Source organism: Vulpes vulpes, chromosome 13 (assembly GCF_048418805.1).
Source record: "Vulpes vulpes isolate BD-2025 chromosome 13, VulVul3, whole genome shotgun sequence".
NCBI classification, from domain to species: Eukaryota; Metazoa; Chordata; class Mammalia; order Carnivora; family Canidae; genus Vulpes; species Vulpes vulpes.
Genome location: NC_132792.1, coordinates 126,137,520 through 126,154,014, shown reverse-complemented (window position 1 = coordinate 126,154,014; position 16,495 = coordinate 126,137,520). Strand labels below are relative to the sequence as shown.

Sequence of the window (16,495 nt, the reverse complement as noted above, 5' to 3'; positions counted from 1 at the left end):
ATTCTCACAACCAATGACATTCAAGGCACAGAAGATACTGTGATATTCACATTAAAGAAAGTGGCAATCACTTTCTTATTTAAGGTTAGTAAAGACATTTAAGAGATGGTATTGCTGACACATCTGAAAAATCAGAAGACAAATTAATTTCACAACTACTGTTAATGTAAGAACGAAACAAACAATTTGTGAGGCATAAGATAGAGGTCACAAATAGGGCAATAATGACTGATTCACAGTAAACCTCACAAGGGCAGGAGCCACATCTGTTTAATCTACTACTGCATATCTAGCACTTAGCAGAGTGTCTGGCTAGCAAATGTTTTAAAAATATTTTTGAATAAATGAATGAATTCCTAGATACTGACCACCTGCTTTTCACAGATTAGGTAAAACCCAGTGAAAAGCATGAAATATTTTTAGTGGCTAAAGTGACAAAAACTCAGCATCTGCTATAAATTCCAATTGCCATTAATATTAGAAGAGTTTTCTTTCTCTCTCTCTCTCACTCCCCCTCTTTTTTTTTTTTGCTCCCCCTCTTTTAAAACAGAAACTGACCCTAGGCTGTAAAGATTGGTCAAGTCTACAATTCCGTCATCCTGCTTCACTGGAATTTTGTACCTCTCCTGTCTTTTCCTCCCCAAACCACAGTTTTGCCTAGCATGGCTCAGGTGGCTGTCAAATAAAACTGATATACAATGCCACCAGAGTTGGTTTAAGAAGCAGAGAAATCTATAAACAGGAATGTGTCTTGAACCAGAGCCTACCAATTCATCCTGATTCACACTCCCATTTGAAGCTCCTAGAGCTTGGAACGAGATTCACGGGTATAAGAAGATATGCAGAAACTTCATGGCCTTCTGGAAAAGTGTATGCAAACACATATACACAACTCTAGGTAATTATTCATAATGTCTTTTGGAGGTAGTGGTCAATAAATTTTCCAGTTTTGCCATTACAAGATAATTCATTAACATAAAAATACTTTTACCACTAAAAATTACTAGTTTTTAGACATCTGAAAAGTCCTACGATTTGAACTAACCCCAAGACTTGAAAACAATTTCAGAAACACTTTAGGAATAAGAGCAAAAAGACTCTAGAAAAAAAAATAGAAGTATTGCAATGTTTATACTTTTTAATAAAGGCATGCCATTAAACATCAATGTTTAGAATATATCATTCATAGAAAACAAGTTCACAAATAAGAAAAGGACCATTCATAGATTTGATTTCCTGATTTTTGATTTGGAAACTATGGAAACCATAATTATAACAACTGAAAGTTGTTTGGAGTGAAAATAAAATCAATAGCAAAGAGTTTTAATAAATTGCAGGAGATGTGAAAACATACGTAGGGATGATGGAGCTAGGTCATTGACTTAGAGGTAGCTGACAAAGGATGCCATCATTGGCTACTATATTTTATGAGTAGCACAATATATGAAAGCAGAATGAGAAACTGAGAACCAAGTGCTAAATGTCAGGTGATGGCATGTAAATAGAGCCACATTAGAATGAACTTTGAGTCTCAAGATCAGAAAATAATTACATTTTGGGGGGAAAAAGAGAAAAACTTCTTTTCAAATGACATTCATAGAGTTTCCACTTATTTTTATAGGTCTATCTAGAGGCCAGCAAGATTACTGAAGAATATCTTTCCAGAGAAAAGCAACCATAAGGGACCATAAGGATATTTTAAAAATGGAAAGGTAACATATTTAGGCCTGTTCTCTTAAAATTGAGGGCAAAATGAGAGATAAAATAAACATGGGATAGCCAAGAAATGAAAATATGGCTAGTAAATCTTTAAATGATTAAGGGTTATCTTTATTAATGGCACACCTATCATATGGGGAGTACTAGGAAGCAGAGCTCAAGTATGATGTAGACACCACTTGGCTTGTGTAACAGCCAAGAGGAGAGCGGAGACCAGTGGGATGATCACTACTGGCAGAAGAGAGACCAGGAGAGGGGCTTTAATGCCAGGGCCTGTTATTTCCCAAAGAACTTATCTGAAGAAAAAAATCCCTACCATCGACTAGTTACTGCAGAGTAAACTTCAAATTAGAATGTTTTTAACTTTCCCTATTGACTACTTATTTCATAGAATTTTAGAATATAAGAATCTCTATTTAACATTAGCATAAATTCTTCAATTTATAGAGAGAAAAACAGGCCCAGAAAGGTCTTGCCTTACTTAAATCAAAGTTTAAGCCAAGTTTACCAACTCCCAGAGTTCATAGCTCATTTGTTGCTATTCCAAATACTTCACAGTTACATGTTAGAAAATGTTTATTTAAAAAAAATTTAAAAAAAAAAAAAAAAATAAAAAATAAAAAAAATTTTTTATGATTCCAGTTAGGCTAATTCTTTGAAAAGATATCCTCAATTTCTCATAGAATGATAGTTTCTGTGATTTCTACCTGTGAAGAATTTTACTTCTTCCTCTTGGATTTTATTGTCTAAGTAAAATCCTGTATAGAGTTAAAATGCAGCATTAGGCCTATTTGATATATTATTGGTACCAGGAAGGCATTTCAGATAAATCATTAAATTGAATATTATAACAAAAGTATTTGCAATGCCAGGTCCTAGGGAGGCTTCCTTGGTTAGTGAGATACTAGATAGCACATATAATAAAATCAAAGTTCTAAGATCAGCTTAATTAATTTTGTAGCTAACCTGAAAATTATTTTAGTTACATTAATATAATGCTTAGTTACAAAATTATGCAACACTCCCTCTTATGGAAGTAATAAACTACTATATTCACTATGAAAACATACTATTGAGAATTTAAATATGAAGAAATAATTATCAGGATTATTTATTTGTGAATGCTCTGATTTCTTTCATTGCTAACTAAAACTTTGTTGGCCTTAAAACACATCCACATCTATAGATGTAACAAATACATTTCAGGAAACAAACACTGCATTTTCACACTTTATATCAGAATATTTTTGTGGGAAATGAACCACAAACATACTTTACGGGTATATTTATAAGCATGTAGCAATTAAGATCATTTGGGGAAAAAGATCCCTGACAATGTTCTGTATTGGTCTTTGACCTTGAGGAAGAAATAACTGAAGCCATGCGTGCCCAACATCTAATTCCTACCATCTATAAAATTTGAGGTTTGGAATAAAAATAAGAAAGCAAAAAATCTAAGGATGTGTACCTAATGAAAACCAACTGCTTTACTTTGAAAACCTTGCACACTTAGTTTTAGATATATCTTATCAAAATAAATCTGGATATTTTAACATAACTTGATATTAAAGGATTACTGAAGGAATGGGGTGGGTAGTGGAGACTAGACTTTCCTAAAAGCAAATTACTACAGAATTAAAGAAGCATCAAAGAACTTTTAATGTTTCTAAGCCAGAGATTTCCATTCTTCTATTTTTATCATATACATTTCTTTGGAAAACTTTTTTTAGACATGGCCTAAATTATGAAATCTGAAACATTACAGAATTATTTTCACATATGCCAATCTGGACATATCAAGGCTCTAGGTTCAGAGACCTCTAAGTCCTTTAAGTTTACAGTTTGTACAACAACACTGACCAGTATGATTTTACATTCTCTTAAATCATATTTCAAAATCTAAGAATTTTTATTTTCTTTTCCAGTCAAGATATTGTAATTGTCTTAAGTAGAAATGCCGTAACATAAAGACAACCCATTTAGCAACTAGATCAAGTGTCTGCTTTTCTTGTTTTTTTTTTATTGCCTACCCATATAACTATGTTAGTGTGTGACCACTAACTATGAGATGCTAGCCATTGTCCTTGTAATAGGATAGAATACTATAAACAGGCATCTTGAGAGAATCCAAACATACAATCCTGGATCACAATGTGGCTTCATGAATTTAGTAACACATCAGAATTACATAGGTTATAGTGGACAACATACCAAATATATTGTATGTTGGCCTTGTATATACTTCTGGAAATAATCCAATAAATTCCAGGCATTGCCCAGAAGCTTGTAAGCAGAGTATTTCTGAGAGCCAGACAGGATGTGGTAGAAGCAGCAAGAGGCTGGGAATGAAAAGGTCTCATCCTGTCCCTGCCTCTGCTATGTGACCAGGGCAGGGCAGGTTGTTGCATCTCTTGGCCTAAGTTACATAAACTGAATAATCCTTCCAGTTTTTAAATTCTATGGTTATTTAATATACTACTATTAAGTATGAAGAAGGCCCAAAGGGTACTAGGGAATATCGTTAAGCAACTGAAGGTACTTTTTGGATATAGAAAACTGCATGTTTATCAAGTTCTGTATTCAAAGGAGAAAACAAAATTTATCTTTGAAGACATAGCATCTTATAGCAGTTTCTTAGATTTGCTTAAGTAGTCCTCTTTGGCTTGCACCTCACAGAAGCCCTTCATGTTAAACAGATCACTCATGTGTCACAGACCAGAGAACCAGTATAGAAGGAACTGTTCCATGCTACTTGGTGACATATGGCTTGCATTACAGCTTACAGTGAGACAGGAGAAAACTGGAACATTTCTATGTACTGAAATAGAGATGAGGTGATCAAACAAGCCATGTGAGAGAAGAAATTCTATCACAGTACACACCATAGAATGCAGCACAAAGGAAATGTGAATTGAAGAGGTAGAGCCATAAGGAACAGAAGAACACCAATACTGGGTAAACACAAACCGACAGACAGCAGTCAGTTTTAAAATGCTTGCAATAACTGCATGAACCAGCAACAAGAGCTCCCAGTGCAGAAGCAGGGACGATGGGGCATGAAGGAAAATCAGCTATTCTTCTGGAGTCCTGATTACGTAATCCCTATTTCCCACCTACTTGCACTCCCACCACAGATCTGACCAGGAGAGAGGGAGCTGTGAGTGCAGGGGAGGGAATAGCAGTGAAGACAAGAGAGGAGGAATTAAAAGTGAAAACAGAACATGAGGAGCACTGTTAGTTTTGAGTCTTGAGGACTCCACCGTGGTAGACATAAAAGTCAGAACACAGGATTGTATACCAACCTTCCCTCACTCTTCCCTCAAGACTTAGGCTCACTTGGATGCTTGCTAATAAGAGATCTCTAAGTCTTTGACCAGCTGGCTTCCCCTCACTGGCCCTTGTAGCCCCACCCAGGGGTGAGGCTGATTATGAAGTAAGAGTCCATGAGTACAGGGTACACACAAGCATCTGTGTTAGTACTATGGTCACACACTCGTACTCTCCTGGGCTACAGCTGTGAATATGAAGTACACCAACAGACAAGTATCCCAGAGGCCGTTCAATTTGCATGGGAAGGAAATAGCTTTTGGAATGATTATATTCATTGACAGCTAATTTCTATAGTTAAGTGACAGAACAGTGTTTTATGAGATAGTGCTCGTAATCAGGTTTCTGTAGCCCAGTTTGACCCATATATACTTAGGGATTATCTCATGAATCCATCTTCTTCCACTGAAATAAATTAAGGATTAGTTTTCACCTGTCCTAACTATAAACAGATTTAACTTCAAAAAATATAAGACATTTCTACATAAATGGGAAAGCAAGGATAAAACAGCAATTATTTCACTTAGCTCTGCTAAGCATACTACTTTTCTTCAGATAAAGGGCTTCTGCAAAGGGCTTTGAAGTATGTGAGGATATTTAAGAATCCCTATTCCTGTTAATTCCTATTATTTAAACCAGATACTATTCCTCCTCTAATTCGACACATGAATGCAGATATCTCGTCAACCAGACAATTAAAATTCCTAAACAGATACTAATTTTGAAGTCACTATTTTGTCCCAGGGTATTAATTGGAAGTGTGTGTAACTTCTGAATCTTCCATTTACTAATGAGCTAAAATAATTTTATAGAAAATATCCGCTTACAGCATAACCTTTCTGTTGAATATTTTTAGAAGTAACACTAGACATCTAATTCTTTTTAAAAAGGGAGTCCCAAAACATGAAATAAATATGCTAATATTATAAAAAGTCTGGATCCAAATTACCTGAAGGAGAGCCATGTGCTGAGGTCATACTTTTGACCTTGGAGTCTGATAGTCGAGAGATACTGTTAGCTCTAATTCTAGGAGAAAATTTATCTGAAGGTACTAATCTGGCTCCACTTCTAATGATGGCTTCTGCAGTCCTCGAAGAGGCACTACTTCTAGAGATCGTTGCCTCAGAGTCACTGCGAGCTGATAATGAGCCAAGCCTTGTTCGACGAGGCTGAGCCAATAAATCAATCCTAGAGATGTTACGCCTTCCTGTGGGGGGCTTTGACGTGGAACTGGTTGTGGACACTTCAGAAGCAACGGATGCTTTGTCAGCATCAGCCAGTTCACTGTCGGACACTTCGCCAAGTCGTGCTCTGCGCAAGAGGGAAGTCCTGGTAGGTCGCGGCCTTGGAAGAGTGGTTGATTTACTGGATGATCCAGGTGCTACAGGAGAAGTCTTAGATTTAGTTACTTTACTTCCTTCCAGTTTGGAATGTGCGTGCTCATCAGTTGAGGTAAGTGGAGTCCTGGCATGAGATTTACAAGAATAAGTTTCCTGATCAGATGACATAATATCAGAGATAGCAGAATGAGGTACACTAGAGGTTTGGTCATCATCTGTCAAATCTACTGAAGGTTGTCTCATTCTTCCACTGGACTGTACAAATTTACGGCCATCCGCTCTTGAGCCTACATCTGACGAACGACTTTTTGTTTTCTTCTCAATTTTCTCCCTAGCACCTGAAGATGATGATTTTGTAGCATCTTTGGAAGGAGAACCTGTGGAACATCTATCTTTATAGAGACTTGTGAAACTCTTTCGCTTTTGGGTTGACTTTCTTTCAGTCTCTCCTGTGACCAGACTGATTGTACTAGCTGTGTCCACATCAGATTCTGGTGAGATAGAGTTGTCTCTATTATAACTGGGAGTATCTGGGCCTTCATCAGTTTTATTATCTTCACGCAGTTTGGCTTCCAGAAAAGCCATCACTGCTTCTGTGTCTTTCAGAATAAGAGTTGTGTCCATACTGGAATCAGTATCCATAGAGTCACTTCTTTCTCGTATCCTACTGGCAGCTGTCAATGCCAGAGAAGGGGGTGTGGATGAAGTCTGCTTGTTTATATGGGGAATAAGTTCTATGGGTATGTTGGGACTAGGTTTCTCTATGGTGAAGCTTCCTTGTCGCACTAAGGACTTTGAGGATTCCTTCTTGTCTCCGCCTTTTGAACTCTGACCTTTGAGAACATCCTCAGCTTTTCTTCGCTTGCCCTCATTTTGTGTCACCCTTTCTCCTTTGCTGGTAGAGTGTCCTGAAACTTTTTCTTGAGGTTGTGACTCTTGTTTAAAAGATTCCTCCCGGCACCTATCTATCTGACCTGAAACATTTTTGGAAGCAGACAACTTGCTAGGTGTCCACTGTGCCTGTTCCTTTTGTTCCTGTTGTTGAATTTTGGCCAATGTCTGCTTTACCACAGAAGCTTCCTTATCAGTATCACTTTTGTCCTTTCCAGAAGAGCTGCCCAAGTGAAGAAGGGTTTTATTATCTCCGCCAGGCCTAACAGCTTCGCCGTTCACTGCCCTGCTCATCTTACTCAGGGGTCGGTCAGCATCTTGTTTATCCTTCTGATATGCCTGTGTAGGAGCTTCTTTCTCCTGAAGTTCTGTGTCTTGTTTTTCTCCGATCTCTGACCTCTGTGTTATAACCTTGGCTCTGGAGCTCTCAAGAGATTTTTCTTCATTTGGAAGCTGGGGAAGGGTGCGTCTCCTTCTCTCTCCCTGACTAGCCAGGGAAGTTGCCGAGCCAGTACTTCGTACTGAAATGCCAGACTCGCTGATATCTGTATCTATACAATAAAACCACAAAAAAAGAAATGTATTAGAGCAAAAAAGTACAAATAAAAAGAATATCATATTACATTAGATTTTGCAGTGGAAGCTAAGAAATGGCTTAGTGTACAAGAAAACTCTGAATAAACATGCCAGCATTGTGATAGAGCCATTTCAAGAGCAAGTACAATGCCACGATATACAAACAGGCAGATTACTAACAGGGGTAGTCAAAAAAGGCAGTTTTATGACATGAAAATTAGGGTCATTTGTTGCTCTTTCTCTTTCAATATACTTTATGGCAGAGAAGGTCACTGTGTTCATTCTTGTTTTTATAAGGTCCATGAAATGTTGCTCAAGAAAATGTTTTGTAGAATTGCACAGAGAATGCCTAATAAACACTTTCAATCACATAGTATAGAAGAAGAATATATCTAGGGGCATCTAGGTCACTCAGTGGGTTAAGCATCTGACTCTTGATCTCAGAGTCATGAGTTCAAGTTCCACATTGTTTTTTAATGAGCATTGTAATCTATCTGAAAGAATGACAAGTTTGGATTTCCTAAGTAAAACAGAAAATGTAAGACTTTAGAAGGTTTTCTAAAAAAAAAAAAATTAACTCTGTTAAAAGGATTGTTTTTAAAGATTTTATTTATTAGATAGCTCGGAAGAGGGGTAGGAGCAGAGGAACAAGCAGACTCCCTCCTTAGCGCAGAGCCTACTGTGGAGCATCTGATCCTAAGACCCTGAGACCATGACCTTGGGCTGAATTAAGAGTCAGATGCTTCGTCAACTGAGCCTCCCAGGTACCCCAAGATTTTGAAAAATTTTAAGCGTGAAACAAAGTAACAGAACTTGTTGTACTTTTATAAACTGAGGGATTTTAAAATTATGGTGTTCTGGTATATTAACACCTCATATAGAAACACATGATCACTCTTTCTTTTCACAGTTACATAGAAAACAGTGAGAATATATACACTTTGATATTTCTATGTGAGAGGATTTGAGAATACCTGAGCATTTTGCTGACTACTATACTTGGAATATATTTCTGAGAAAAGGGACGTCTGTTTAGGGAAATAAAAATTAACATATACAGTATTCTCAGGGATCCCTGGGTGGCGCAGCGGTTTGGTGCCTGCCTTTGGCCCGGGGCACGATCCTGGAGACCCGGGATCAAATCCCACATCGGGCTCCCGGTGCATGGAGCCTGCTTCTCCCTCCGCCTGTGTCTATGCCTCTCTCTCTCTCTGTGACTATCATAAATAAATAAAAAAAAATTAAAAAAAATATTAAAAAAAAAATAAAACAAAAAATAAAGTATTCTCATTTTTGAGGGTAAGTGGAGGCAAGACACCAAGACCTAACTAACTTCTGTGGGTCTTTTCTCCCTTTATAATTCAGAAAGTTGAACATTTAAATTTCACAGCAATATAATAGTTATGATGCAGGAAAACAGCTACTAAACTTCCTGATTCAACTTTAGCAATTAGTCAGGACATTACTGTATTATGTCTCATCTCTATAGTGCTACTATAAGTACCTAAATTGTACTGGCTATTTTATCTTTTTGTATTTTTCTAGCATTTCTCAAATTGTCCTGCTTCTAAGGCACATGCGATGAATGTTTAACAAGAATATTTTAGTATTGGAGTGCATTTATCAGCTTATCTAAATAAATTAATTTAGAAGATGATGAAACATTTTGAAACAAGATAATGGGTCAGCTTGTTATATTTTTGTTTTTGTTTTTTTGTTTTGTTTGTTTGTTATATTTTATAACGGGTAGAATTTTGCTTTCTTCAGCTAAACTGACTAATTTCACAATGCATTCTTTGGTAAACTTACCTCTGACCCTCTGACCCCTCTGTTTGGGTTCCTTGTTCCCCAAACAGTGACCAGTTTGTGTCAATCAATCTGCACAAATCACTCAGTCTTCTCGAGAAGCTTTTGGTAATACTATTGATTACTTCTAGTTTCTATTGTAAATCAGTGATATAAGAATATAGATAAAAAGCCACATGCAAATTCTTCTTGAGGGTTTTATTTCTAATTAAGAATCTAATTAATTCAACCTAATAAAATCATTAGAGGCATAAAATTTCATTTTTTAAAGAAAACTTTTATTTCAATTCACAGAATTATTATTAGAAGGCAATAAAAGTCTATTACATAGCCTTGCAAAAGATATTAAGTAAATTAAGTATTCTTTTTTATTGAATTTTATTGAATTGTATTAAATATTGAATTTTATTGAATTGTACATTTACTTAAATGCACAAAGTAGCATTAAAATACTTGTTGTATTTATGATATTAATGAATATTGTAATTTGGAACTGTTGTTTTACTTTAAAATTATCTTACTTTAAAATTTCCAGGGCAGCCCCAGTGGCGCAGCAGTTTAGCGCTGCCTGTAGCTCGGGGTGTGATCCTGGAGACCTGGGATCGAGTCCCACGTCAGGCTCCCTGCATGGAGCCTGCTTCTCCCTCTGCCTGTGTCTCTGCCTCTGTGTGTGTGTGTGTCTATGAATAAATAAAATCTTAAAAAAATAATAAAATTTCCATTTTTATATTTTTACCATATATATAAATTTGTATACATGTACGTGTTTTTCACCTACATATTAGCTCTTCAGTTAGTTATATTTTAATGGTATCTGCATTAGTGCAAATAAAATCATATATGTAGTATAAACATGAGAATATGTGATTATGTTTATTTAGGTTTAGTTTACTTCTCACTATACAGATTTAGTTTGTTTTTAAAAAAACTGATGTAGGAGTCACAAAAAAGAAAAGGGGGGGGGGGAAATACCATTCTCTAAAGGAACAGGTACAGACAATTCCATTATTCTTTCTTCTTGATCATGCCTTGTATGATTTGCAGCCAAACTAGCCCACTGTGAAACCCAGCGTTTGTTTCCAGATGAAGATGCACCTTCCTAAAGGAGAAAGATAAAGGAAAGAAATCAGTCTATTTAGTCAGAGTTCTATAGAGTCACATTATCTTATCATACAAAGCCATGTTTAAACCTCACATTGCCATATTATCATTTATTAAATTTCTTTATATATAGAATGAAGATTCTCTAGGTACTCCTTTTAACTGTATCGTATTATTACTTTAAGTGTAGCATAATTTTCTCTACTTATGAAATACTAATGATGGCACTAAAATAAACACTTAGAGCTTAAAATTTACTGTGGCTGAACAAACGTGGGTGAATTATCACAGCCTTATGGCTAAGACAGTGGAGTTGATTCTACTTCATTCTATGGAACAGGAGTCTAGTGGTTCTCTGGCCCTCTAGATGCTTCTAGGAATCAGACTGGTTCCAGAGTCTCAAGGAGTACTAAACGTTCCAGATCATGTCTTTCGGGATTTCAAAAACAAACCCAAAGCTTCAGACCTCTTTTTAGAACATTTTGCTGTTTCCAGAAACAGCTAGAAATCACTTAACCCTTAAGAATTTTTCGATAACTGGGGATCCCTGGGTGGCTCAGTGGTTTAGTGCCTGCCTTTGGCCCAGGGCGCGATCCTGGAGTCCCGGGATCGAGTCCCACATTGGGCTCCCGGCATGGCGCCCGCTTCCCCCTCCTCCTGTGTCTCTGCCTCTCTATGTCTATCATAAATAAATAAATCTTAAAAAAAAAAAAGAATTTTTCGATAACTAGTCTGAATCTAGACTTGTGCACGTATAGATCTGGCCTTAAGGCGAGTGCTCTTTGAATCTTTATAGTCAAGTGTGAAACAATTTGATTCATGATATGGTTCCACAGATTTATGGACATATACTGATAATTTTTAACATCAGGACAATCTAGGCATTTAATATGGAAGATCTAGGGAATACAGAAAAAAATATGTTCCTTCACAAAAAATCTAAGTCAAAGCTTAATTTTGAGACTGTAATGACAACTACGGAATGGAAGGCTATTAACCAAAATTGTATTATGAATTATTCAAAACAATATCTTAAGTATCATATTTACTGTATTAAGGATGATATGCTAAAAACTGATGAGGTACATATTCCATACAGACTATATATATGGTTTTAAGAATAGATTAAAATAGTAAGTATACATAGTGACATACATACAATGAAGATTAAGGATTCCAAAGCCTGCTGAATCCTTTAATTCCCTTTCAAGATTCTGTGCTAATAACTGCCCAAAGTTCTCAGCATGAAGGAAGTCCCAGAGCTACTCACACCTTCACTGGTAGTAGAACTATTCTGTAAAGAGGTTCTCATGGCCTGTTTAGGTGATTCCTTCAAAGGCAGGTGCATATTGGGGCTACATATAGAATCCACTTGGCAGGGGTAGAGGGGATAAAGAAGGGAAGAGGGAGTCTTTTAAAGTTCATGTTTGTCAGAATCATTACTGGACCAATTAGAATACTGTAACAATAATTTCAACAAATTTTTAAAAAGGTGGATTTACCTGTCTATTGAAATATTTTACATTTCATACAAATATAACATTTTATTTGAAATTGTTTTATTTATATTTTAAGATTTTATTTACCATTTGTATATCTATTTACCATTTGTGTATTTTAAATTAGCTCATTTCTTGAGAGGGAGCATGGCATAGTAAGAGAAGGAATCAAAAAAACATGGCTGCTTACTACAGTTCAAATTCTGGCTCCCTAAGGTACTCGGTTTTATGACCTTCATCAACTTAATTTCTACATATTTCAGTTTCCTTATTCGTAGAAGGGCACAAGAAATGTGAGATGACATTCTAATATTATTTCCAATAAGGGAATAACCACTTGTTAAGGGCATAAATCTTGGGCAATTACTATGCTGAGTGCTTCATATACATCACTGAACTCCCTGTAAATAGGCTTTGTCAACAATTCGCTTTGTAAAGAGGAGAACACTACAGCTAAAGGGGAAGTGCCCAACACAGATGCAGCCGCTCCGGGATTCGCATTCAGGTCTTCCAGGCTCTACGGTACCAGGCTGACCACCTAACTTTTGAGCCAAGCCATCCTTGATTAACTTTAGGTTATCCAAATCACATCCAGGGCTGCTCTGTACCTGCACTTACTTAGGTATGTAAATTTTATCTGTCTGGCTCTACCTGGCAAACGCTTCCTGGCATGACAGACGACCTGTTCATGCTAAATAGTATAAGCAGTGTATATTTTTTGTTTCATCTCATAATGCCAATCAGAGAGTGAGCATATAGCTCATCAAACTGCTTTCTGAAATTCACATTTTCCCCTCACTGAACATAACAATTTAAAAGAACATAACAAAACCTGAAATAATTACTACAAAATTGCTTTAGGTTTTTATTAGAAATAAATTTGTATGGATTTAGTTTTTAGAAGAACTCTCAAGAGGATATATCAATATAATAAATTACAAATTTACATTTTATGTGTAAAAGTTACATATGAGGAAGGGATGTATACCTCTGAGTTGTGAAATCCAGGTGTACTCAGTGGCTTTCTTTCTTCCATTACTATTGCAGCAGAACTGAGAGCCCAATCTTTTATCAGATCTTTATGCTTTTCATTGATAATAGGCCTATTATAATCCTGATTGTCATCTACTCCAAATACCTAGGAGGAGAAATTATTTTATAAATGAAAAGTCTGAGCACCAGATTAATATATTATCAGTAACTTCAGAGGCAAATAAAAATATTCTAAATTAATTTTGATGGGTAATTCAATAGTGAGGGCAATGTGTTTCAGGACAGAATTACATCCAAATGCAGTGACCACTGGAAAGAAAAATTGGGCCCTGGCAACTTACTATATTGTAAATATAGCTATCTTATTTAATATTTAGCCAAGTACTATTTGATAATAAATAAGAAATATCCAGAATATTACTCTTTGATTTGTGAAAAGATGTTAAATATTATAATAATGCAGAGTTAGGGAAGAATAGCACTTCAGCTTGTTTTCAGCTTCTCCCTTTGCTCTATTATTTTTGAGAAGCATGTTGCAGAACTATAAACATACGGCTAATTTTACTGGCTCCTTCTCTAATAAATGTGTAACATTTACATACATGAATTAAAATTATACTTGAAATTTTCTAAGGTCCCAAAAAAACAGATTTTATTGTATGATCTCTGTATAGAGTACAGCATGATCTTCACACTTTATTTGCCTAAAAATTAATTGAAAGGCCTCTGAAATGCAGATCCTGAGTCTCCCCCCACAGATGAGCATTTACAACAAGCAGGCTGACTATGGTCAACACCTGTTATTTAAATACAAGGACCAAAAACCATGTGCTCAATCAAGGGCAGGATCTGAGTCTTGCTCATTTCCTGGCATCTAACAGGCTGGAGGAAGGTTATAACTACATAAACTTTAACATTCCACTTTACTATTTAAGTTTCTTTGTTCCCAGTGCTTATTATTTATAGATTTTATTGGTGGCTCCAATGATTACATTCAAGAAAAATATTACATGTTTGAATGAGTGTTTTGTAGAAAGGATTTTTAGAATATAATGAAATGGGGCAGCCTGGGTGGTTCAGTGGTTTGGCGCCGCCTTCAGTCAAAGGCGTGATCCTGGAGACCCAGGATGGAGTCCCACATTGGGCTCCCTGCATGGAGCCTCTCTTCTCCCTCTGCCTGTCTCTCTCTCTCTCTCTCTCTCTCTCTCTCTCTCTGTGTGTGTGTGTCTCTCATGAGTAAATAAATAAAATCTTAAAAAAAAAAGTTTCTAAAAAAATATAAAACAAACAAACAAACATATAACGGAAGGGCCTTCTTTGCTATAAAAAGGGACAAATAACTTAGGTTAAACTATTTTCTAGAAAGACTTTTTAATAATCATACAATACACCTGATACAATTCTGAAGCTCACATTTGGTAAAGAAGACATCAGATTTTCAAATTCACTAAAACTTGGAAATTTTACCACTAGATGGCCTTCTTACTTAATATTAATTCAAATATAACCATTGCTTTCAAGAACTGTGATTTAATATCTAGTGAACCATTCAATATTTGAATATCTTTGCTTTCAAAGTAAATTGTAGCTTGCTAATTTTAAATCAAATATGGATTTTAATAATACCAATTATGCACAGAAGGGGAAAAATAAACCTGTTTCATTTTGTTAACCATCAGAATTGGTAAGTTTAACAATAACAGTAAAAAATGCTGTGTATATATACCATTCCATGCATTCTGCCTCTAGTCCCACTTGTAAAGAAGGCAAATTAGAGCTACTTGTGACTGTCTTAAAATAAAAACTTAAAATTATTTGTAACTCAAGTTACTGACCTCCAAATTTACTAGAATTTATTTCCTTATTTTTATAATTATTGGGGAAAAATCAACTCCAGTTTGTAAGTAAAAGATAAAACCACTCACACATAAGTACTTGCACATGGTATCTGGCAAGTTAATTTACAAACAATCTCAGGTGATTTTCAAATTTGGTGACATTTACTTCTATGTCATTCCAAAACTTCTTTGCCTCAAACATTTAAGCACTGCCAGTTTCAAGTAAAATAATAAATCTCTCTAAATCACTCTGACACTATTTTGAAATGATAACAAAATATAGGCAAAGAAGTGATGTTTCTGGGGAAATAGGGCTGAAACTGTACAGAAAGAACACTCGGATGACTTTCTACAGATTCCTGGTAAAGCATCAGAGATAGCTCTGCATACACCTGTCAGAATAGTTAAATCATCATCTGTTTTCCAAACACGCGATAGGACCTAAGGCACTATGTGAGGAAAGAAGTCTTCAAAGTTCCTGTTTGTTTTTTTTTTTTTTTTTTTTAGTGTTTTGAAAAACTGATAGTAATGCCTACCCCAGCTTGAAGTCCTTATCATCCTTTTTGTGTCTCACTACAAAAACATCCACTTGCAAGAACTTTCATGTGAAAACAAAGAGGATGTAATAAACATCTTACACAGTGTCTGTGTACCTTAAAGCTATTAGAGTTTTCACATTTTATAAAGCACATGTAATTTGACATATGATCCAATAGCTGGACAAAACTTGAGACCAAGTTTGCTAGATTTTCTCATCTTTTCATTGTAGGCTTTGTCCCTAGGTGATTTCATCCACATCCAAGGCTTCCCTTAACCACAGACAGCTGCTCACTGGCATCTCCCCTCACAGATGGCTCAAAGGTATTTCAGATGCAGTGTTATGTTAACCAGGGCCCATACTTCTCTTCCCTTCCCTGGGCTCAATCACACCCCCAACCTGATATATTACAAGATTGGGTTCTCATTCAGCTAGGGACTTTTTTAAGCTATAAAGTCTAGACTGAGGAAGGGAGAGAGATCAGATACCCAAATGTTCATGCTTCCTCTCTAAAAGACCTAAGTTTGTCAGTCAGTTTCTAATTCTTCCAGGAGGGAGCAAAAAAAAAAAAAAAAAAAGGAGTGGTTGGGAACAGAAAATCTCTTTTTGAACCTGCACTGTCTGAGCTCTCTGTGCCTAGCAGATGCTTAAAGATAATTCATTCATCTTAGGGGTGGAGATTGCTTGTGCCTCTAGGTCCCTTGATCAAAGGAGATGCATCTCTATTTTGGGTGACCTGTGACCCCTCCTGTGGCCTCAAGATTTAGGGTAGGAAAACAGCACTTCCCTCACCATCCTACTCCAATAATTAGGGAACAGCAATGTCTTCTTTTTCCTTTGGATGTGTGCATATGATATCTGGCCTCT

At 36.2% G+C, this 16,495-nt stretch overlaps 1 protein-coding gene across 36 annotated transcripts in view; it reads right to left on the bottom strand.

Moving 5' to 3' along the window:
* The window catches only part of CEP170 (centrosomal protein 170), a 129,423-nt gene that overhangs the window by 21,394 nt on the left and 91,534 nt on the right, over positions 1 to 16,495 (bottom strand). For 32 of the 36 annotated variants that reach the window (XM_026003388.2, XM_026003396.2, XM_026003391.2 and 29 more), the window contains 3 exons: positions 13,248 to 13,397; positions 10,632 to 10,758; positions 5,996 to 7,828 (listed from right to left, as the gene is read on the bottom strand). In XM_026003388.2, coding sequence (XP_025859173.1) covers positions 5,996 to 7,828; positions 10,632 to 10,758; positions 13,248 to 13,397 — 2,110 coding nt within the window. The remainder of the gene's footprint in view (positions 1 to 5,995; positions 7,829 to 10,631; positions 10,759 to 13,247; positions 13,398 to 16,495) is intronic. The other 4 variants (XM_072732834.1, XM_072732843.1, XM_072732840.1 and 1 more) reach the window with 1 other exon arrangement.